Source organism: Rhipicephalus microplus, chromosome 2 (assembly GCF_043290135.1).
Source record: "Rhipicephalus microplus isolate Deutch F79 chromosome 2, USDA_Rmic, whole genome shotgun sequence".
In the NCBI taxonomy this organism is placed as follows: domain Eukaryota; kingdom Metazoa; phylum Arthropoda; class Arachnida; order Ixodida; family Ixodidae; genus Rhipicephalus; species Rhipicephalus microplus.
This window is the reverse complement of record NC_134701.1, coordinates 298,526,606-298,549,832: the sequence shown is the minus strand read 5'-3', so window position 1 is coordinate 298,549,832 and position 23,227 is coordinate 298,526,606. Positions and strand designations below refer to the sequence as shown.

General features: G+C 46.8%; 1 protein-coding gene across 2 annotated transcripts in view; it reads right to left on the bottom strand.

Moving 5' to 3' along the window:
• The window catches only part of Hip14 (palmitoyltransferase Hip14), a 297,274-nt gene that overhangs the window by 68,171 nt on the left and 205,876 nt on the right, over nt 1-23,227 (bottom strand). For both annotated transcript variants that reach the window (XM_037429914.2, XM_037429921.2), the window contains exon 11: nt 15,226-15,309. In XM_037429914.2, coding sequence (XP_037285811.2) covers nt 15,226-15,309 — 84 coding nt within the window. The remainder of the gene's footprint in view (nt 1-15,225; nt 15,310-23,227) is intronic.

Here is a 23,227-nt window from a genome sequence, read left to right as displayed (position 1 = left end):
AGATTTGTAAATGTTGTCTGATGTTGCATTGCAGAGTGGCGACCCTTCTCGAGCGCGTGGTTCCGGTGTCGCTCACGAAGCAAGCGGCTCTATGGTTCCGATAATTGGACATCGCACCCGCACGGTAAAATAGTTCCGCGACAGCTTCTGCGGCGAATTCCTACCAGCTAATTATGAGTGGCGTTTGCGGAAAGAACTGGAGCTACGCACCCAGCATCTGGACGAATCCTTGCTGGAGTATGTACGGGCAATGGACGAACTGTATCCTCTCGCTAAACCCTACGCCACAACGCGGAAAAAGTCGAGCGCGTTATGCGTCAAGCGCACCCGACTTCTGCGTAGCACTTTAGGGCATGTAAGTTCGCAGACCTAGAAGAGCTCGCCACCGAGGCAAAGCGCATACAAGCGGACATCCTTGCTGCAAGATCATATTTGCCACCTCCGCTCGCAGTGCAGTCAATTGAGCCTCGCTGTGCGCGACGCGGTAGCCTCAGAAGCGTTTAGGGGTAACGCGTCAGCATCGTTCGCTGATGAGCACGCACCACGCGGTTGGGCGCTGTCAGACAGCGCTTTGGACCCCTACGCTTGCGTGCTCCGTACGGCCCACGTCGCCCTCGCGCGTGAAACTCCAAGGCAGGAGCACACGGTCCACACGAGGCCTAACGAGCAGCGCAACCCAGAGCGAAAACCACCTGATCGAAGTGACTTACAATCGAGCTGGCGTGGTGTCCACGGTTCTTGCGATTGGTGCGACGCACCAAGGCACATCGCCCGCGAATGCGACCGCACACAGGGTCAGGAACAAATGCGCGGTTCGGGACATGGACGGCACCGCCGATGATCCACAACGGGCACCAAGGGGTGATCAGTAATTCCACCGGTGCGTTTGGATCACTTGCACCGTCAGTCTGTCGCACAGGTGAGGCCGTAAACTCGCCCGCACCGCTAATTGAGTTAACGATAGCTCGAAAAAAATTCATAGCACTTTTGGCTACTGGGGCAAGCACCTCTTCGTTCGGCGACGATGCGTTGCACCATCTCCGCGAGAACAATATCCGCTTGAGACAAAGTAACACCATCTTCCGCCTGGCTACAGGCACAGCACAATCAAGCGGCACGGCTAGGCTAGTGATCCACTGGGATAGACGCATGGGGCGACAACGTTTCATGCATCTTCCTGGGATGTCAATGTCTCTAATAGTGAGTCGAGAATTTCTAGCCAAGTCGAGTATTGTCATTGAGATTGCGAACGGCAGTTACCGAGAGCGCGACGAAGACGCGCTAAAGCTTTTCTTGAAGAGCCCCGCATTGACAAAAGCATGCCAATCGCAGGAAGAGGGGCGAGTACGCGAGGAGGAAAGCGCACTGTGAAAGCAAGTAACCACCCCACCAAAACAATGTGCTGCGCTGCAGGGAAGGACAGTGCACCCGTTTTTGGTAGAGGCACAGAGCCTACTAGAAGGAGAACGAGCGCAGCTGTCGGTGCTGTTGTACAAGTATGATGCGATGTTTACTGACTGTCCCGGTCACACTACGCTGGTCAAGCATAGAATTGACAGGAGTGATGCACGACCTTGGAAATACAATCCCCGACCGATCAGCTTGGCTAAGCGGAAAACACTTGAAGCCGCCTTGGATGAACTGATCGACACAGGCGTAGTTGAGAGGTCAAGCAGCCCGTGGGGTTTCCCGGTAGTTCTAGTTCCAAAGAAAGATGATACATATCGCCTTTGTGTAGACTACCGCTGGCTGAATCAGGTTACGAAGAAGGTCGCGTACCCTCTTCTCTCCATTTCATCGTTGGTATCCAACCTAGGCGGGGAGAAGTACTTCACTACGCTCGATGATAGCCGTGGATATTTTCAGGTTGAGATGGATGAGCGGGATGAAGAGAAGTCAGCTTTCACATGGCACAGGGGACGTTTACAATTGAAGAAAATGTTTTTTGGCTTGGTAGGAGCTCCAACTTTTGGGCAATGCAAAGTGGCAGCATGCACTCGCATATCTAGATGACACAGTGGTTTACTCTCAAAACGTTCGAGGAGCACTTGCGCCACCTGAGAGACGTAAAAGGGTTGAGGTTTGTGGACATTATTCTGAACCTGAAACAAGCTCAGATAGCGGTGACCCAAATAACAATTTGGGATTCACGCTTGACGAGGGTCGCATTTTGCCGAATAAGGGTAACGTTGAAGCGGTAGTAGGCTATCCATGGCTATACAATTATGGTGAGCTGAGGCACTTTTTAGGGATGGCGAACTTGTATCGCCAAGTCACTCTAGACTGCATGGCAATGCAGGCACCCTTGACGAAGCTCTTGAAGAATGGCGAGCATTGGGCTTGGAACCAAGAGCAGTAGGCCACTCTGTGTTACCTCACAAAGCTGCTGGCCAACACAACTGGGCTACAGCTACCCGATTTGAACTGGGAGTTAGTGATTAACGCAGACGCAGTCGCCTTGGGCTTATGTGCCATTCTGTTTCAGGAGCATGGAGACTCCCTCTGACAGATTTTGTTCGTGAGCTGTTTGTTGACGCAAGCGGAGAGGAACAACTCAGTAACTGAAAATGAGTGTTTAGTGATAGTTTTCGCTTTCCGTAAGTTTGACTTTTAAATCGGCAAAGCTGCGTTTGTGATTGAGACTCATCACATGGCGCTCATATGGTTAAAGCACTTGAGCGAACCAAGTGGCTGCTTGGCTCGTTGGGCATTGCTGCTGCAGCGTTAAACTGACCCCATGTATCTGTTGCATCACGTTGCCGAGAGGCTTTTTGATGCGATGGCGCTTGGCGCATGACTACGTGAAGCGGAGCACTCTCACTTTTCGTATGAAAATGAATGGGTACATGTGGTCAGGCATTGCACCACTCACTACTGCAAGGGTAAGAACGATGCCGCGGCCAACGCACTATCGCGTGCTCCCGTCCTACACCAGGCAAGTCACGCGACTAACCTGAAACGAACCGAGAGCAAGACACTCGAGCTAACAGGAACAGCGGAGCAAACGTTAGTTCGAAGCAAAACCGTGAATCACGTTGAGGCTGTAGTTAGTGCAAGTATTATTCTCAGCAAAAGAGAACTGTTAAAAGCTCAGCAGAAAGATCCATTTTGTCAAAAGGTGTTCAACGGGCTTTGAGAGCTGGGTGGCGGCGAGTCCACTACCCACATGGGGGCAACTGGTTTTGCTGTCGACACGGAACGCTCGGCAACAGCTGGTAGTGATGTGAGCACGCTCGATTAATATCTGCTGGATTCTGATGGCATCCTGGTGAGGTACAGCCCATCTGACGATGATACAAGTGAGTCATTCAAGGCCATGATACCGCGCACGTTGAAAGGAGCTACTTTCATGACTCGTGCATTGCTGGGCCAGCACCTCTTCTATTTTTTTCAGTGCTTGGACAAACGCTCTCTTCAGGCTGTTCGTGCTCCGATTCCACTGCTGCCTGGCGGCACTGCGCGAGCAGAATATGGCAACCTGGCACTGAACAGAGCATTGATCTAGAGCATTGATGCTAATATGAGCTCCAATGTGCTCGTTTGTTTCATGAGTAACTACACGCAAGGCCACCTAAATGTTTATATTTAGAGCGGCTGAATGCTATCGTGCCAGTTTCCCACTGTTTCTTAAATGCCGAAATGCTATCCTGTTTCAACAGCATGCTTCATAGTCACTGTGCACCGGTTTATACCACCTCTGAAGGCTTAAACCACCTCTGAAGCTGAGCCGAAGGTACCCGTTCAGCTCCCAGGAACGAACTTTATGTCTCGGCTTCATCTCAAGCATGTTAATATATGTAAATGTAAATATAGCCTATCTTATTAAGTCTTTTTGGCACACTTCATGGCCCCAAAACGTCCCCCGCCTGGCCTTGCCATGAAGTCACTCACAAGTATTTTTCTTGGTCTCACATGACTATAATGCGTGATAAACTGATTTCACTCTGCTTTGTGCGTTTTTGACAGCACAAGCGCAAATGACAGGTTGTAGCTGACAAGCACGAACTCCTGATAAGCTCAACGCTTAGTGCTGACATTGCACGCGCGCTTTACGAAGAAATAGCTGGCGAGCAGACATTACCTGTAAGAAGGGTAGTGAAGGCGAGAATAGAACAAATGAAAGTGCGGTGGATCATTTGATTCTTCCACCAAAGAAACTCTAAAGCGGAGACGATGCAGCTGCCCTGCAAAAAGGCGTGCATCCTTCGACGGTTTCTGTATTTTTCTTTCACTACTTACTATAAGGACACTTAGGATAGGTTTTCCCCATTCTTGTAGAGTCCATGTAGCGCAGCGCTAGTGGTGGCCAGCCGGCAGGATGAATAAATGACGAGCGCCGATGGTTTGTGGCGAGAGGCACTTAGAATGTTCAAGTGCTTTTGGCCGGCTGGATGCCACAGCCACTGCTCTGCTTCGGCGTCTCACATCTTTCCCCAGCTGTACGTCTTCGTCCTCTTATTAAACTTGCGACAATGGCACGTCTGCATCACTCGCCATCACGTAGCTACATCCAAACCGATACTATTGCTTCGCACATTGTAAGTCCTATACGCGAGTTTAAGTTCGGGAGTGTTGGTGAAAACTTGGCTGAAGCAGGGATGAAAGAAGTGGGTCATCTCCTTCGCATAGATTGTGCATGTGGTAACATCATCTCGCATGCCAGACCTGACATCACTTGCTCCTCAAGAAGAAAGAAAATATCCCCCCTGTATTTCCCTGAGCCAAAAAGAATGCCTGAAATTCTGGAGGGGACGCCTGCGCGGCTGGCACAGCAATTATGAACATTTAAGGCGCTGTGGCGACCTTCGGTGTGCGTGAGCACAAGCGGACGCAGAGATCTCTTCGGGGGTGGGAGGAAAATTCATTACAGTACCTCCTCCGTACAAAGTCAATGAAAGGCGCAGACAGGGAGCCCCTCCCCCTCTTATGTGACAAAGGCATGCCCCCCACCCCCATCCCCGCCCCACGCCTGCGCCACGCATGCATATCGGCGTGAGTGCTATCCGCATACATCAGCGAATGACTCGTAGATCATTCTGCGCGTTGTGACCTTAATGCTGTGCTATCACTGACGAAAGAAACAGCATGAAAGCAACCTCTCTTGGGAACGACCGTATTCCCATACATCAGTATTTTGTAGTTGTGCAAGATGCGATCAATGGGAGTTAGCTGCTACCCTTAATTCCTGCAAAATTACGACACGTTGCTATCGCATTCACACTATTTTGCAATTTCGGTGGAACATATTTTCTTTTTTTCGAAATACAAATGACAAATTTCTCTATGCCGCCAGCTGAACTCGCCAACTGTGAATGAGTGACTATGAGAGTGAAATCGCGTGAGTGTGGATGTGATAAAAAATACGTATAAGTCTGAATAGAAGAATCAACAGCGTAAGTGCCGTGAGTGCGTGGAGGTGTGAGTGTGAACTTGAGCTAGTTGGTATGCAAGTGCACGTGAGTATGAATGTGGGTGAGTATTGATAAGTCCGAGTAAGCGTGACGATACGCGAGAACACTTATTTGTTTCAGTGGGTGTCAGTATAAACTGGAATGATTACCCATGGGCATCAGTCGGCGAGGCTGAACCTGAGTGTGTACTTTTGCGCGTTAGTGGGCGTGAGTATGCACGCGAGTAGCAATGGGCATGAGTCGGCGAGGCTGAACCTGAGTGTGTACTTTTGCACGTTAGTGGGCGTGAGTATGCACGCGAGTAGCAATGGGCATGAGGTGTGAGTATGCGAGTGAGTGCCTATAATAATTCTGGGGCTTCACGTCCTACCATATGATTACAAGAGAAGCCGTAGTAGAAGGCTCCGGAAATTTAGACCGCCCGGGGTTCTTTAACATGCACCTAAAATCTAAGCACACGGCATCAAGCATTTTTGCCTGTCAAAAATGTCGCCACCAAGGCCGGAGTGAGTGCCTATGAGTCTGAGTAGGTCTGAGTACCACATGCCTAAGAGTGTGAGTATACGTGAGTATGAAAGTGACTGAGTGTCTGTAAGTGTAAGTAGGCATGAGTACGAATGTGAGTGAGTGGTTATGAGTTTGAGTAATTGTGAGTGTGAATGTGAGTGAGCACTCATTTAATAGTTGTGAACACAAATGTTAGGTAATACTCATGAGTATGAATAGATGACTGTGATTCTTAATGACCATCGGTTATCTTGCCTTTGTGCTACGTGCCCTTCTTAACGACATTTCTTCTTGATTTCGACTATGATGTCCTGAACACCAGTTTGTTCCATGATACACCCTGCTCTCTTCTTGTCCCTTAGGGTTACACCTATCATTTTCCTTTCCATTGCTCGTTGCGTTGTCCTAAACTTAAGTTGAACGCTCTTTGTAAACCTCCAGGTTTCTGCTCCGTGGGTATATATGTAGAGGTAAGATGCAGCTGTTACATACCTTCCTCTTGGGGGATAGAGGCAATCTACCATTCATGATTTGAGAATGCTTGCCGAGTATACTCTAACGCAGTCTTATTTTTTCAATTACTTCAATCTCGCGGTTCAGCTCCTCTGTTATTACCTGTCCCATGTAGATGTACTATTTTGCAACTTCAAGTGCACTGTTACCTATCTCTAAGCACTGTTCTCTTCAGAGGTTGATGTACATCACTTTCGTTTTCTGCAGATTCCAAGAGAACGCAAGCAAGTGAAGGGGAGACAGTAAGTTAGATGGGGAGATGAGAATATGAAGTTGCGGGCATAAAGTAATTGCAGCAAGCACAAGATTCAGTTGACTGTCGGAACAGGGGACAGGCCTTTGTCCTTCAGTGGGCCTAGTCGGGCTGCTTCTGCTGATTATAATGAGTAGTTGTGAGTATGAAAGTGAGTACATATGAGCGTGAAAAAGCATGAGTATGAACGTGAATGAGTTATGTGTGTGAGTAGGTGTGAGTGTGATCGTGAGTGCCTATGACTTAATGACTGTGAACAGGCATGAGCGTGAACGTGAGTGAGTGCTGATGTGTACGAGTAGGTGAGTGTCTATAAGTGTGTAGGCTTGATTAATAACGTAAATGAGTGCCTGTGAGTGTGAGTAGGCATGAGTATGAAGGTGAACCTGAGTGAGTAATTTCGAGTCTGAGTAGTCATGAGTATGAACGTGAGTGAGGACCAATGAGTGTGAATAGGCATGAGTATGAATGACAGTGAGTATTCATAAGTGTTTGTTGCATGTTGCAAGTATGAACGTGAGTGAGTACTCATGAGTGTGAGTAGTCGTCAGTATGAACGTGAGTGAGTACACGAGTGTGAGCAGTCATGAGTATGAATGTGAGTGAGTACCTCGAGTGTTAGTTGAGTTGGCGAGAGTATGAACGTGAGTGAGTGCCTGTCAGTGTAACTAGGTGTGAGTATGGAGTGAGTGAATGCTTATGGGCATATACAGTCGTGAGTACGAAGTGAGCGAGTACCAAGGAGTGTGAGAGTAGTCGGGAGTATGAACGTTGGCGAGGGCCTATGAGTGTGAGTACTCGTGAGTATGAATAGGAGTGAGTGTGAGTACTCATGAGTGCGAGTAGTCGTGAGTATGTACGAAAGTGAGGGCCTATGAGTGTGAGTTGACATAAGTATGAAGTGAGTGAGTGGGTACGAGTGTGAGCAGACATGAAGATGATTGTGAATAAGTGCGAAGGCTGAACAAATTGTGGTGAGTGAGTATGAATGAGTAGTTTCTCAAAGTGCCGACCTATGCCTGCTAACCACTTGCCACAGAAGAGCATGTACCCAGCATCTCATCACAACCACCTTCCTCACATACTTGAAAGATAAAGACTGGTCCCTTGCAGCCAATGCTGCGTCATTGACGCACGTGCAGGCAGAACATCCGGTTAACAGGAGGGTGGCAGGTGTAGTTCCCCACTGTCCATGATTCTTGAAAAACTCTTCTGTGAACTGTTAGCACAAAGCCTTGCAAACGCTTTGGTTGCGAGCGGATATGCAGCTGGCAACGATGGAAGCACCGTGACAGCGAAGCACTACAAAAGCACACCCACCATTCAACCAATTTGGGATCTGGCGCCGACATGGCTGCCGGAAACTTACGTCGAGTATTTGTTCGGGTTAGTTACTTTTACCTCCCTGTATACGGTAGGCCATTTAAGAAATCGGCACCAGATCCCACTGCTGTTCTTTGTTTGGTGCTTTGCTACTTGTCGGCCTTGCACGCTGATGCTGTCGCGTGTGGTCATATGATGAAAATGATTTTGCTGTTATCTGGGGATATAGAGCAAAACCCAGGCCCTCTAACACCACAACAGGAAAAGCAGATGTTCGACACCATCATGACATTACCTTCAATGCTGATCTCTCAGTCTGCCATTCTTGATGAACTTAGCTCTATCCGAGCTAACCACGAAGCGTTTCAACAAAAAATAACAGAAGAAATACATTCAGTGCGAAAAGAGCAACATGCGCTTGAGCAGCGAGTGGCAGATGTAAATGATAGATTAACCCGTGTAGAAAATAACACCCCCCTAGGTAACGCGGGCAAAAAAGATCTTGAGCAACTTGCAGCTCAATGTGGAGTGCTTGCACGTGCGTGTCAGGCTATGAAAGATTGTCAGGACGACCTCGAAAGTAGGAATCGTCGAAATAACCTGGTATTTTGTGGTTTCCCAGATAATGAGAATGAAACGTGGGCACAATCAGAGGAAAAAGTTATTTCTTTTTGTTCTAGTGACTTACAGCTCAATATTGCCCCTGACGCAATTGAACGAAGTCACAGATTAGGCCGATATTCGGCGGCGAAGAAAAGGCCCGTCATATTGAAGTTTCTATCTTTTAAAGAAAAAGAACGTGTGCTTAAGTCTTCTGGCAAGCTAAAGGGAACCAACTTTGGAATCAGTGAAGACTATTCACCCAAAGTCAGGCTAGAGAGGCAAAAATTGATACAATACGCTAAAGGAAAGGGTGGTGATTTTAAGGTTCGTTTCAATAAATTATTCGTGAATGACCAAATATTCCTGTATAACAGTACTGAAGATAGAGTTGTGCCTAGTCGTAGATAGCAATCACCTCGAAATGTCCCAGTTTGAAAAACAAAAGAACAGAATTTCTTTCGTTATTAGACATGACTAAACCATACATAATTTTTGGCACGGAATCCTGGCTTGATACCACCATCGCAGATCATGAATTTTTTCCGTCGACTTATGCAGTATACCGAAGGGATTGCACGGCGCACGGAGGTGGTGTATTCCTAATGATCTATAACAGTATCAGTAGCGTTCCTATTCATGGTGTTAGTGACTTGTGTGAATCTGTGTGGTGTAAAGTTATGCTGAGAGGTTGCTCAACTGTGGCTGTTGGTTCCTTCTACAGGCCCCTTAGTAATACAACACCCGAACCTTTATTTACTTTAAGCAATATTTTGTCAACTCTAAATACAACATACATCATGGTTGCCGGTGATTTTAACCTACCTGATGTTGCATGGTCCTCATTCAAACCGATAATTCACAGTGAGTCACTGCTACATAGAGCTATTCAAGAAATCGTGAATGCCCATCAGTTATACCAGCTTCTGACAGCCCCCACGAGGGTGTGCAATACTAGTGTAAACGTATTAGACCTGTTTTTTTGCAATGATCAAACGCTTGCTTCCTCTGTTGTTACAGTACCAGGTATTAGTGATCACGAAGTTGTCCTTGTTAAAATGCGCTTAGCTGTAGCTCAACAATGAGCTTCGGGGCCCAGAAAAGTGTTCTTATATGAAAAAGGAGACTACGCTTCTATTTCAACAAAACTAGACGCTTATTTACCTGAGTTTCAAGAACTATGCTCGTGTTCTGACGTGAATGACTTGAGGAATGAGCTGAAAACAAACTGTTATCTCTAACTCAAACTTTTGTACTATCGCGAGTCATATCAGCCAAACAACGAAATGATAAACCATGGCTAAGTAAGGAACTCAGAGTGCTCATAAACAAAAGAGATCGTCTCTATCGCAAATATTGTCACACGTCAGACCTTGACACATACAAACAGATGAAACTACTTGGTAAGAAGATAACCAAAGATCTGAGGAAAGCAGAGAGAGCATACTTGAGTGATCTGAGTATTAAGGTGAAAACTAACCCGAAACTCGTCTGGAAATACGTTAAAAGAAGGACAAAGGTTCCTGGTGGTATTCCTGATATAAATGATGGTACTAAGTATTGTCGGACAGTACAGGTAAAGCTGAGTGCTTTAATCGGTACTTTCAGTCTGTGTTTTTGGTCCGTTAGCGGTTCAAACTACAATGTGCAACACAGTAACGTTAACGGAAATGGCGGAGTTTGAAATTTCAGAACAAGGCGTTGCATCTCTTTTAAAAAACCTTTGTGCAAACTCTGCATCAGGGCCAGATCAAATCTCAAACTTCATTTTAAAGAACTGTGCCCTTTCAATAAGCCCATTTCTTACAGCTGTGTTCAGAAATTCTTTATCGCAGGGTGCATTACCTGAGGACTGGAAACGAGCAAATGTAATTCCTATATTCAAGAGTGGTGACAAGTGTAGTACTTGCAACTATCGGCCCATTTCGTTAACGTGTGTGTCCTGTAAGACACTTGAGCATATTATATACTCGAACTTGGCAAAGCATCTTCAGACTAACAATTTTTTCTGTCCAACACAGCACGGTTTCCGGAAAGGGTTTTCCTGCGATACGCAACTCGTAGAATTTACACATGACATCGCCGCAACGTTAAAATCCGGTAGCCAAATTGATTGCATTTTTTTAGACTTTAGCAAGGCTTTTGACACTGTAACACACTCGCTCCTTTTACTGAAATTATCGTGTCTCAATATATCTGCTAACACAATGGCATGGCTACAAGCTTATCTCTCATGCAGGAAACAATGCACCATCATCGATAGCGCGTCGTCACATGTAGACGTCATTTCAGGAGTGCCACAAGGCTCCGTCCTGGGGCCGCTTCTCTTTTTGATTTATATCAATGATCTTGCTGAATGCGTGGACAGTCAAGTGAGGTTGTACGCAGATGACTGCTGCATATATCGTGAAATTAAGTGCACTCAAGATTCCGAACAATTGCAGAAAAACCTTGACTCAGTAATAGCATGGTGCAGTACGTGGAAAATGCAGCTTAACGTGTCAAAGTGCTGTGTCATTAGGTTTACCAAGAAAAAGCAGTCTTTTACACAAATTACTTCATGAAAAGAATACCATTATCCATGGTAAATGAATACAAGTATCTTGGCATCGTCATCAACAGCACGCTATCGTAGAATGATCATGTTCGCATGGTATCAGTTAAAGCCAGTCGCGTGCTGAACTTCCTACGTCGCAATTTCAGAACCGCCCCCTCTGATCTTAAACAAGTTCTTTACGTGTCAAATGTATGCCCGATTTTAGAATATGCTTGCACTGCCTGGGACCCGGCCGCAAAGTTAAATATTGGTGCATTGGAGCGCATTCAGAAACGGGCCGCCCGGTTTGTAACGGGTGATTACGACTTCACCAGAAGGTCTAGCGAAATTGTTAGTTCACTTGGTTGGCCGTTACTCTCCTCTAGGCGTAAATATATCAGGCTATGTCTTTTCTACAACCTAATAAATGACAAAACTGGGATCGATAAAGGCAAATACATCAGACCGCCAACATACATCTCATCACGACTGGACCATCCTTTGAAAGTGTGTGAATATATGTGCCGAACATCAACGTACGCAAATACCTTTTTTTCCTAAAACTATTCACGAATGGAACGGTCTTTCAAAAAACATTGTGACCGCCCCCTTCCACAGCGTTTCCTTCCCTTTTAAAGAAGTATGTGGTCACATAACGACATTGTATGCTGTGATTTAGGTGTTTTTGATTTGTTTTTATTTTTTGAGTGTCGTGCAATTCAACTTGTCCCCACTGATTTAAATGTACTTTGAATTTGTAAACCCCACTACAACAATGCCCCCAGAGGGCACTGTAGGTATATGTATAAATATTGTTACAAATTAATATAGCACCTAGTACTATATAAACTCCTTATTTAGGGCGAACTTGTGCCCGTAAACTCAAAACTAAAAATGGCCAGCCAAAAATGTCTCTTGCCCGCTGACTACAACTTCGTCGGTCTCTTCCTCTGCCCTCGAGTTTCGTGCCAGTCCCGTGGCGTAGCATCGTGGCGCGTGTAGGACGGCGTTCCATGGCGCGGCTTTCTTGCTACTTGCTTGGCGGCGTTTACGAACGCGAATTGTGGCACGCGTCTTCTGCGATGGTCGAGCTGTGGCAATATGTATAAATAAAAAGCATGTAATCTCTAGTGCCATGAGCTATGGCCGCCGCTCTAGCGTAGTGATCCTTAAAGTATACTTTCTAAGTGGGCATCATCTGCAAACGGTGATGTGGTTGAGATGAAGAAGATAATGCTCTTACTGAAGTGTATCACTGTGTTCCCGTCATAACCAAGATTTCGATATTACTACATTGAGGTTTAAGGGGAGATGCGGGTCGAAGACACTTTTTTTTTAATATTCATTCGAGAGCAATGAAACTTGAGGTGCTTATAGAACTTTTTATGCTGATTTCGAATATATAATGAGTTGTCTTGCAAGTTGCATACTTTTAGTTTTACAACATGACAAAGTGAAAAACTTAAGCCCTTTGCCCCCCCCCCTCTTTTCATACCTAAACTTCATTAATTTTTTACAATTGATAGTTCATAATGTTTCAAATAAAGTGTGGAATGCAAACAACTAATTTGGAAGTCCATACAAAATATGTACTAGACGTGAAAAATTTTAACGTGGGAAGTTCATATTTCTCCTACCCTAGTGAAAGTTTACATAATTTTTTTTTTATTATATAAAAAGAATATTGAAACTTAAACAAGATAATTGCATTTCTCGTACTTTGGAAAAAATTTGGGAAAAATTTCATGCAAATCTCAGCACCAGAAGTACCCGAAAAAGGAGGGGCACATTGACAAAAATGGCAAAATTTGTGTTTTGAGAAAAAGAAGTTTTAAAGTCAAAATTGCATGTTCATTTATCAAAGATGTCATTGAATGCGACGAAATTTGTACACAAGAAAGAAAAATCCCCCTTGTAGTGGCCACTGCCATTAAAATCGGACTAGCTGCTCGTAGCCCATGCTTACAGAGCGCGCCGCCACAATAGCTTTCACGTTGACAGCGTAGCTATCGCGCGAGCTCCCGCTGTCGTATGTTCTCCTCGCGGTCAGTCCGTCACCCGCCACGCTCACGCTGGCCTCGCCGCCTGAAGCTACTCGCCGCGAAGTATATGTCGCCGAAAGAATAGTCTCGGGGCACTCACTGTTTGGGCAGTGGAGTTCGACGAACGACGCAAGTCCTTTCCGTTTGTCGGCCGGTTCCCGGACACGTAATCCCAAATGGCGACACGCGGACACATTGCACCGCGCACAACAAGCATGTTCAGTGCTGTCACATCAGCAATCAACGAAGACTCGTCGTCCTGTGATTTTTCTTCATCTTCGAAGAGTCCGATCGTTTTCTGGGAGGCACTTACATATTCGAATGCTGCGGCAAACTCGTCGGGCGCATCGGCGTCATTGCCACTACGTTTTGCGGAAGCAGACGATCTTTTCGTGGTTTGAGTGTTCGGCTTTGATTTGCGTTGGCGTCCTCGAAATTTGTGCGCCGCGTGAAACTTCACAGGCCGGTGACCGCGCTTCCTACGGCTTTCTTCATCCATAACGAATAAGCACTCGAGAAAAGCGTTGTTCAGCTGTGCTGCTGGACGAGACACGGATCCTGCAAGTAGGCTTCACAGCACACACAGGCGCGCAGCGGCCAATGGCGGCTCCCGATCCGTACCACGTGATTTAAAAGCCAGTCGCGGCGCTCGAAAAAGGCGGCAAAAGCGCGCTTCTCTTTATTATTTCTTGCGTTTCAGCAGCGCGAAAAACCGTCGCTATTTGAAGAGTGAGGCTCGGTTCTTCGCCTCATGCGGTCGACAATGGCGTGCAGCGGCGCATTATCAGCGGCAAGGTGCTCGAAGATGACACACTTTCGGCCTTTTGACAGCCACCTTGTGCTCTTCAGACGCAATTTTAAAGCATTTCCAGTTGATTCTCGACATAGGTTTTTTTTTTTTTTGAGAATAGTAGAGGTACTAATCTTAACAAAACAGGTGAAAACAAAAAATCGATAATTTTTTACAAAATTCTCGTTTTTCGACCCGCATCTCTCCTTAAGGGAGAGATTCATTATAAAAAGAAACAGATTTTGCCGGCGTCTATATATCGCTGGCATGCTACCCTTTTGTATAGGGATGGGGAAGAAGACAAATATTTTAGCAGAGAGAAAAGAAAGATACAAAAAACTTAGTTGTGACCGGGGAACCGGATAAAACTATTTACAATAGGGTATCAGGTAAATCAAGGCTTTCCTATGTGAGATGTCGTATTATTACAGCCTTCTGACAAGGCCAATATCGGATATGTAATTGATCAATGACAGTATGACCCGACAAAGTTTAGAAGGTGCTTCTAGTATGTTGCGGAACGTTATTGTTCGTGGAAGATCATGTCCATTTCTTGTTCGAACAGTTGCTTCTCATCACAGAACGTGGGGCGTTCTAGCAGTATCTGCTGCACTGTCTCTATGCTGCCCATTTATCACAGCATTTATCACAACATGTACGCCCTACGCGGTACATGTAACTGTTCATTTATGCACGTTCAGTCAAGACGATGATATAATGTCTCTAGGTGGCGAGGCAATGAGTAAGAGAATTCCGCGCTCAGTTTTCGGTCAATGCAGTAGAGAAAGCTATCTTTGTAAAGCGGCAAATTCCAAAGGTAGTCTTTTTCTTGGTAGTCATATCTTTTCGCGATGTTCGAAGCGTCGGCTTTTGTAAAAAGTATCCTGCTGAAGTTCCTGAATTGTAGTCTATTTCAGGCAGCTTTATCAGCTTTTTCGTTTCCCGAAATACCAGAATGGCCAGGTATCTGTTAAAACGTAAAGCTGTATGTAGCAGCCTTAGCCTTGCAATGGGCGATATCAGATGTTACAGGTTATTGACTGTGAAACTATTTAGAAGATTCAGTAATGACAGGGAAGCTATTGCACATAATAGATGCAATTACTGTATCAGTGTGCTACACCATGTGCAGTTTTTGCAATACTTGCAACAAGACTTCTGACAGCTAAAAAAAAGGGGGCCTCCTTGTTGTAAGCGGCCCATTATCAAACTGTATGTTCAAGAATGTCAAAAAACTTGCAGGAGCTTACATGCGAAGCAACCGTACCACGACCATCCCAGCATGGCCAGAAGGAAGATTAAATAGTTGACAAAGTAAACGTGGTTCCCAGCTCCTGCAAAAAGGAAGTGCAATAACTCACAACACCAGCAATATATGAAAAAAGTGCGGTCCCTATGAACAAACTCATTTTCAACCGTCAGTAGAAAGAGCTGAACAAGGTGCTTGTTATTTTACTATAATCATGTAACACACAGATGTGTTAGCCAATGTGCATTAAAATTCTTAGCAAATATATGAATGAGAACATAGCGAGCTCTACCAAACTCCATAAATCATTTCAACAATTTAGCCAGGGTCACTTCTAGCATTTGCACATAGACCGCACATAGGAGAACACTGTGATATAGCCCATTATTTACAATTTCTTAAGCTATGTGATGAACCAGTGTTGTTTCTGCCTTTTGGTAACAAATGCTGCTGAGCCTTACTTATCTGTACGACTCAATGTCAAGGTATGAATACACTAAGGCTCTGCAGATTGGTCATTTATATGCAAGGACAGTGTTCCTGCGATAATAGCTCTGATAACTGGCATATGTTCAAGTCAGTATACTGAATATAATAGACCTTTTTCAAAATTCAGCGCCACCTACCGAACGAAACCGAAAACATTTTTTTTCTGCCATGTCTTTCATTCACAGGACGCTCATTGGCATACCGTCCAGACGCGGTACATTTCCTGCAGGAACGCAAGTGGTGTTCGTGTGCAGTGGAAGGAACGCTCATTGGCGTTGCTGAGACAGAATTTTTTAAAGGGTCTATTTCTAGTTGCTCTCAACAGCTTTTCATCAAGTTGTTTTGGAAGAAAACAGCAAAAAAAACGAGGAACCGTACACAGGACACATACAGAGCACTGACTTACAACAAAAGTTTAATGTTGAAACCAGACATATATACATATACAATGAAACGAAAAAAGAAGAACCAAAGTGATAGTCGAAGATAAATGAAAAACAAACATCATAAAAAGCATTGTCACAGTGAGTGCGATCAACTTCATAGAAAGACGCCTCCCTTTTCTGAGAGGGCAACTTAAGGCCTATTCACACATGTGTCACCTAGCCTAGCTATCTCCAGAGCCTCCAGTATTTCACGGGTAAGCTGGTCCAAATGACGCTGGATAAAAAATCAGAGACACACCCACAAACTTGGCGAAAAATGCTTAGGTGGCCAGACACGGTCAAGAAAACGCTGTAACCATGTTCCTTGAGACGCTCAAACAGTGGCCAGTTTGGCCTATGTATCATTGGCGTCGGGGCAATGGCGGGGTATACACCACACCTTGAATGCATGGAACAAACTTATTCCGATGCTTAATCAGGTAGGTGTTGGTCTCCCTAGCTACTCGTTCGATGGCTCTACACGGCTTATCCAGCTTCTCAAAAGCAAAAAAAAAAAAAATCACAGCATATTCATGGACTGAATGATGATAAATGGGGCGCAGCGTCTGTCTTTCTGTCCATCTGTCTGTCTGCTTGTCCCTCCATCTGTCTGTCTGCTTGTCCCTCCATCTGTCTGACCATCCGTCTATTAGTCTGTCTGGCCGATTACGCCTGACGCAGGACAAGGTTAGACTAAGAGGAGGTTCGCCCCTAAAACAACATCGGCGTCACATCTGCCGGCTATCTTCTTTAGGTTATGGGCTACGCCATGAATGTAAGAAATGACAACATACTTGTTATTTTGCAGTCTACTTTCACGAGTCTGAGCAGGCAACCCTATGCTCCTTTTTTGTTCCTTGAGGAAACATTCAGTCACAGCTGTCATCACGTGACACGGGCATTCAACCTGCGTATTAAAACTAGCCTTGATCTTACAGGAGCATTAGTTCTGCAAAGCGTGCACGAAATCCTTCAGACTTGTGAAAGTAGATTGCAAAATAATAAGCATGTTGAGATTTCTTATATCCACGGTGTGGCCTATTACCTAAAAAAGATAGCTAGCAGATGTGAAGTCAATGTTTTTTCTACCCTTGAGAACCTGGCCATCAGTAAGGCCATCAGCCAAGGAGCTACATCATGGCGCAAGTAGTATGATGCTAGCCCTCTTGCAAATAATTTCGGCACGTTATTGGTTTGTCCTTCAAGGTAATGGATCAGCAGTTGCAGTTCAGCATGGTCCCGCTGCTGGTCTGAAAAGCGACAGTGTCCACAACCCCTAAAAAGGCCATGTCGTTGTCAAGGTCTGCAGCTTCAATGGGAGAATGAGAAAGAGAGTCGGCATCAGCGTGTCGTCTACCCGATTCATAGGCAATATTGAAGTCAAACTCTTGGCGCCAAAGACTTCACCATGCGAGACGGCCGGATGAATCTTCCAAATTAATTAACCAGCAGGGTGAATGATGATTGCTGATAATATCTAATGAGGAACTGTACAAATACGGGCGATATTTTAGGACTACCCATACGATTGCAAGACATTCTTTCTCGGTTGTGGTGTAGTTTGCTTCCGTTCGGGACAGCGTCCTACTGGCATAAGCAATGACCTTTTCGGTGTTATCCTGCCAATGTACAAGTACTGCTCCGAGACCCACATTACTAGCATCTGTGTGCAATGTGGTCGGCACGTCTTCATTGAAGTAGGCAAGAACAAGAGGAGTTTGCATGTGCTGACGAAGCTTGTGAAATGCCGTTGTTGGTCTTAGCTCCATGCAAAGGGGATATCTTTGCTACCGAACTTGGTAAATGGCCATGTAATGCGTGAAAAAATGGCCTACTAAACAAAAATTATGACTATTTATGGTATAGTGTGTACCCAGCTGTGTGCTTGTAAAAGTTACACAGTGAGTGTTTAGAAAAAGTTCTTAAAGATTGCTCTTCTAGCTTTCGCTGTGACTGTGCTGTGCGTTCCGCGCAGGCTTGCAATTTTTTTTTTATCTGACAGGGTTGTGTAATTGGTCACGGCAGCAAGTTTCTTCGGACCAGGTCAAATCCCTTGGCTGCTGAACACATGAGTGAAGAATTGAAGTTCATGGAAGCCAAAGTGACATTTTTTGAGCTTCAGTGCAAGGCGGGCCAAACATAGTGTGTCAAAAACTGTTTCGACCCTTTGTACGAGCTCCTCGAACATCACAGAAAAGACAATCATGTCATCAAGGTACACCAGGCAGGTCTGACACTTAAGTCCCGAAAGTACAGTGTGCATTTGACGATGAAACGTAGCTGGCGGCTCACACAAGCTGAAGGGAAGCACCTGAAATTTGTCAAGTCCATTGGGCGTGACAAAGGCAGTCTTTTCATGGTCTCTCTCATTCACTTCAATTTGCCGATAGCTGCTTTTCAAGTACATTGACGAAAAGTAGCATGCGTTTCTTAACTTATACAGGGAATCGTCAATACGCGGCAGCGTACAAACACCCTTCTTTGTGATTTGATTGAGCTTTCGATAGTCGACACAGAAACGGAAGCTGCCAACCTTCTTTTTAAAGAACACTACGGATAATGTCCAAGGGCTGAATAACACCGTCTTCCAGCATCGTTTGCATTTGTTTTTGAATTGCCTCATGCTCCATTGGGGCAACGCGAATGATTTTGCCGGATGGGTCTGGCGTCGGAATCTGTGATGATTCAGCGTTTTGTGAGCGAAGTCTGACCAACACTGGAAGTGAAGGAGAAGCAACTGCGGAGCTTATTGGTTAGCTCGATAAGGCGGTCTCGCTTGGTGACTACACGTCACCGCGCCGGTGACTTGGCTAGTCACTCGATAGGGCGGCTGCCGAGTTACGAGGCGGCGTGGACAGAGAGCGGAGAGAAAAATGGAGAAACTGGCACAGAGGCCAGAGTGCAGAAAATAGCGCAACTTACTCTTCACCCCCCTCCCCCCACAATATTTCTCTCTCGGCGGCTGCCTGTTCTCCGTCCTACGTAACCTCCAATATTTGTTTTTTTTTTTTTAAGCGCCGATCTCGGAACCTTTGAAAATCCTGCGTAGTTGTCGCTGTTAGACGACAGATGGCATTACCAGCACACGGGTGCGTCGTAGCTTCGCCCAGCCTTCTCTGCAGCCTCTGTCTCGGGCGTGCGTCGTACACCTCGGTTGTTTGTGCTAGGAGTAGCTTCCGACTGTCGCGATTCTTTGTGTTGGTGTTAGGCCTCGGCTAGTGTTTGTTGCCGTAGCGCCGGTAGTAGCTTCCCGTATGTCACGATTCTGCTGTCCCAATTCAATGGCGTGTGCCCGCGGCAAATACTGTGCTAAAACACTTCAGGAGAAAGCTGATATCCTGTCGGAAGTGGACGCCAGACTCTTGCCTAAGCAAGATATCACGAAAAAGCATGGGATACCAAAAAAATGGCCCGCAGCTTCCCTCGGGGGAACACTGAGGAGGATGCGGAGAATATAATTGGTTAACGGGGTGTTAAAGTGCGACTTACTTGGGTCGATGGCTAGATTGGTTAACGTGGTTGTGAAATGGGGTGTTAAATTGCCACTTACTTGGGTCGATGGCTAAATTGGTTAACGTGGTTATAGGAGGGGGTGTTAAATGAGTGAACACGTACACACGTATGCGAAAGGGCGGCGCTGGTCGAAGGGACGTCGATCATTGTGTTTGTGGATTCGTTGGAATTCATTTCACCGCGACCTTGGACGTCGACGCGCCGTACAAACCAACCGACGAGCGGCAACTGAGCGAGCGAGCGCCGACCTTGAGTATATATACAGCGCGACGGCGCATGCGCTGTCAGCTGTCGAATGTTCTCGAAGGAGAAGTGCGCGCGGCACAGATGGTGGGCGACGGCGCGACGGCGCATGCGCGCGCGTCACCTGTCGAATGTTTGAGAAGCGGTGCGGACGGCGCACTACAAGGCGCGAGTATAAGATGCTTCCGCATCTAAAACGACGCTATCTGCTTATATAAAAAATAGGAGGACTATTGCAGACGCCTTAGAGGCAGATGTTGCGAGCAAAAGAAGGAGGTTGCGGCCCGCAAAATATCTTGACCTCAAGAAAGCGCTTCTCATTTGGATAATTAAAGGAAATGCATTCGCAGGACATACCACTGAGTGGCCCAGCCGTACTGGCAAAGGAGAGGACTTCGCCCTGCAGCTAGACTACGACAACTTCGCTGCTTCGGATGGGTGGTTGCACCGTATTCGCGAGCGCAACGGCCTCGTTTTCCGTGCTGTGTCGGGTGAAATGAACTTCGTCAACATGAAAACGTGTGAAGATTGGCGCTCTGAAGTGCTTCAAGGCTACATGGAGAAGTATTCTCCGCAGGACATATTTAATGCAGATGAAATTGCCTTATTTTTCAAGTTTCTGCCCGCCAAAACTATCACGTATAAAAGCGACAAGTGCATGGGAGGGAAGAAAAGTAAAGAACGGATAACTGTGATGGTTGCTGCGAACATGGCCAGGACCGAGAAGTTGCCTCTGTTTACGATAGGCAAATCGAGAAGTCCTCGTTGCGTAAGAACATCCGGTCCCTCCCATCAGACTGCGTGGCCAACAAAAAGGCCTGGATGATGGGGGAATTGTTCGCGCAGTGGCTGGGGAAGATTGACAAGAAGTTCGAACGCTGTGGCCGCAAAGACCTGCTTCTTGTGGAACTGTTCGGCTCATAAAGTCAACGATGAGACGAAGGCCACTGAGCTGGCCTTCCATCCAGCAAACACGACAGAGGTACTGCAGCCCATGGACGAGGGTATAATTAGAAATTTAATATTTTATCGGCGTCATATGTTGGAATTAATTATTTTGTGCAATAACTACCAAGTGACGCTCTTAAGTGCACTACACATGCTTGTGCGTGCTTGGGAGCAAGTTACAGCGCTTACAATAGCAAATTGCTTTCGCCACTGTGGCTTCAGCACCGAAGCTCTGCAAACTGACGAGCCACCAGTGCTGGAACGCGGCGTCACCGCCCCCATGGCAGACGTTTTGTAAGACGTCTGCTTTGCGGACTACGTCGATGTGGACTCAAGTGCAGTGGTGTGTGGTGCACTCACGGATGGCGACATATTTCAGGTGAGAAGTGCAGAACCTGTCGCTGCCAGTGACGATGATGAGCAGGAGGACGAAGCACCAGTGCGGCCCTCTGCTGCGGAAGTCATGGCCGGATTGAATGCCGCCCGTCTTTTCTTAAGTTTTGAAGAAGGCGGAGAAGAGGCCTTCCGCCAAATTCGCTAGTTAGAGCAAAACGTGCTGGCTGTCGCCTTCAAGGAAAGAAGGCAGACTACGATCACAGATTTTTTCAAAAAATAAATTGTTATGCCCAACTCGCAGTGTACTATCGTTGTTCTTCACTTTTGTTAGTTCAAACTTTCGTTAATTCGAACTGAGGCGGCTTCGCCTTGCAGTTCGAATTAACGAGCCTTTACTGTAATTTGTTTTTTCCATGCAGATGGCTCTCCGAGTCACAGAAAACATACAGTCGTTCTTGTCACCTCTGCATGAACAGAAGATCTGAAGGTCTGACTTCAGGCATGTTCAGAAGCAAAAATCCCGCAGAACAGAGCATTCTCATGGAGGTTATAAGCACTCAGTGCCTAGGCACAGTATGTTTGAGCCGGAAAACGTTGATAAGTAATGCTGTTTAAGGCTGCTAACGGTGAGACTGCTACTTTAAAAACAATGGTAGAAAGCCTCATTCAGTGTGGGAAATGTATAGAATACAGCAGCAGCGCTTACAACAGCTGGAAACGTTACCTGGCTGCGAGTGTCGCTTTTTGTATCCATAGTAATGAAACTACAACTAGCACTCTTTGCCTTGACACAAAGAACCACCCCTTCCCCACTATCATCATCATGGTTGAGAACCACTATCATCATCATGGTTGGGAGAGTGGTAGCGCCGGCGGTGACCCCTGGTGGAAGGCAAGCTTTGGTGGCGGGCAAGAGTTGAGCGAGACTCTCCTGCGCGTAGCGGTTGCCGCGAACGGTTGTCTCTCGCGGTGGGTCTGTCGTGGACAGCACCGCGGGCAGCCTGCGGTGAGCTCAGGTGATGAGTCAGGCGTTGGCGACGCCGCCTTAGGTGTGTTATTGTGTTTGTCATAGAGTGTATGGTAATATTGTGTAAGGATGTCCTAGCGTGTTAATTACAATTTATGTATGTGGGGATCTGAGACGCGCCCGCGACCATTTCGCGGGCATTCCGCCACACGGCCACACCCTTTTGCTTTCCTGCTCTGTTAACACCCCGTGGCGATAGATGGCGCCACGCGCGGGCACGGCACACGCCGAGGGAGCGGTCTCTTCTCCGTTGGTCGGCACCGGGTAAGCACGTGTTTCCCTTCGTCCGCGTCCCCTTTGGGAATCGCCGGACTGTAGCCTGCCTGGGGTGGCCTTGGGGCACCTCGGCAGGCATGTTTACTTGAGTGCTAGCTTCGGTAGCGTACGCTAAGTCCACAGCGGTGCCTAGTGCTTGAAGTGGTCGTACCACAACGAGCCGCACTTGCCGTAGGCCTACGCGTACGAGGTTTGCCCTAACACTCGCGACCAGGCCCAGTGGCCATCGTGAGAGTGCGCAGCATAGCCGCGAGGGACCTTTTCCCGACCGGCGTGTCAAAGCTCGCCATTGCCAGCTGCGACGTGCTCGCGGTTTTCCCCTTATTGTGAACGTCCGCGTGCGGGTGCCTTTGCTACCCACGTCCCGGGAGCGGACGTTGTACTGTTGTTCGGGGTGCCGCCACTGTCTATTTGCCGCGCCGCGCTAAACGCCTTATCAGTTGAGCGCGCGCGGAGCGGTGCGCTACACGCGAGTAAACGGAGTAGCGGCCCTGTGGCTCGCTAAGCCTGAACCCGCGGTGATCGTCCGCTGCAGTTAGGAGCGGAGTCACCATACTGGCGCCCAACGCGGTATCAAAGGCTCATTAAGCCTTTAATTAGTCTTAGCCGAGTCAGCCGCCTTTGCGAATCAGGCTCGCCGCGTTTACCCGCGTTATGTCTGCTCCGCGTGAGTTCTGTCCGCTGACGCTTTTAGCAGATACCGCATTGCTCGAGAACAGGGCCAGTGCCCCCCTTGAGCATCACAG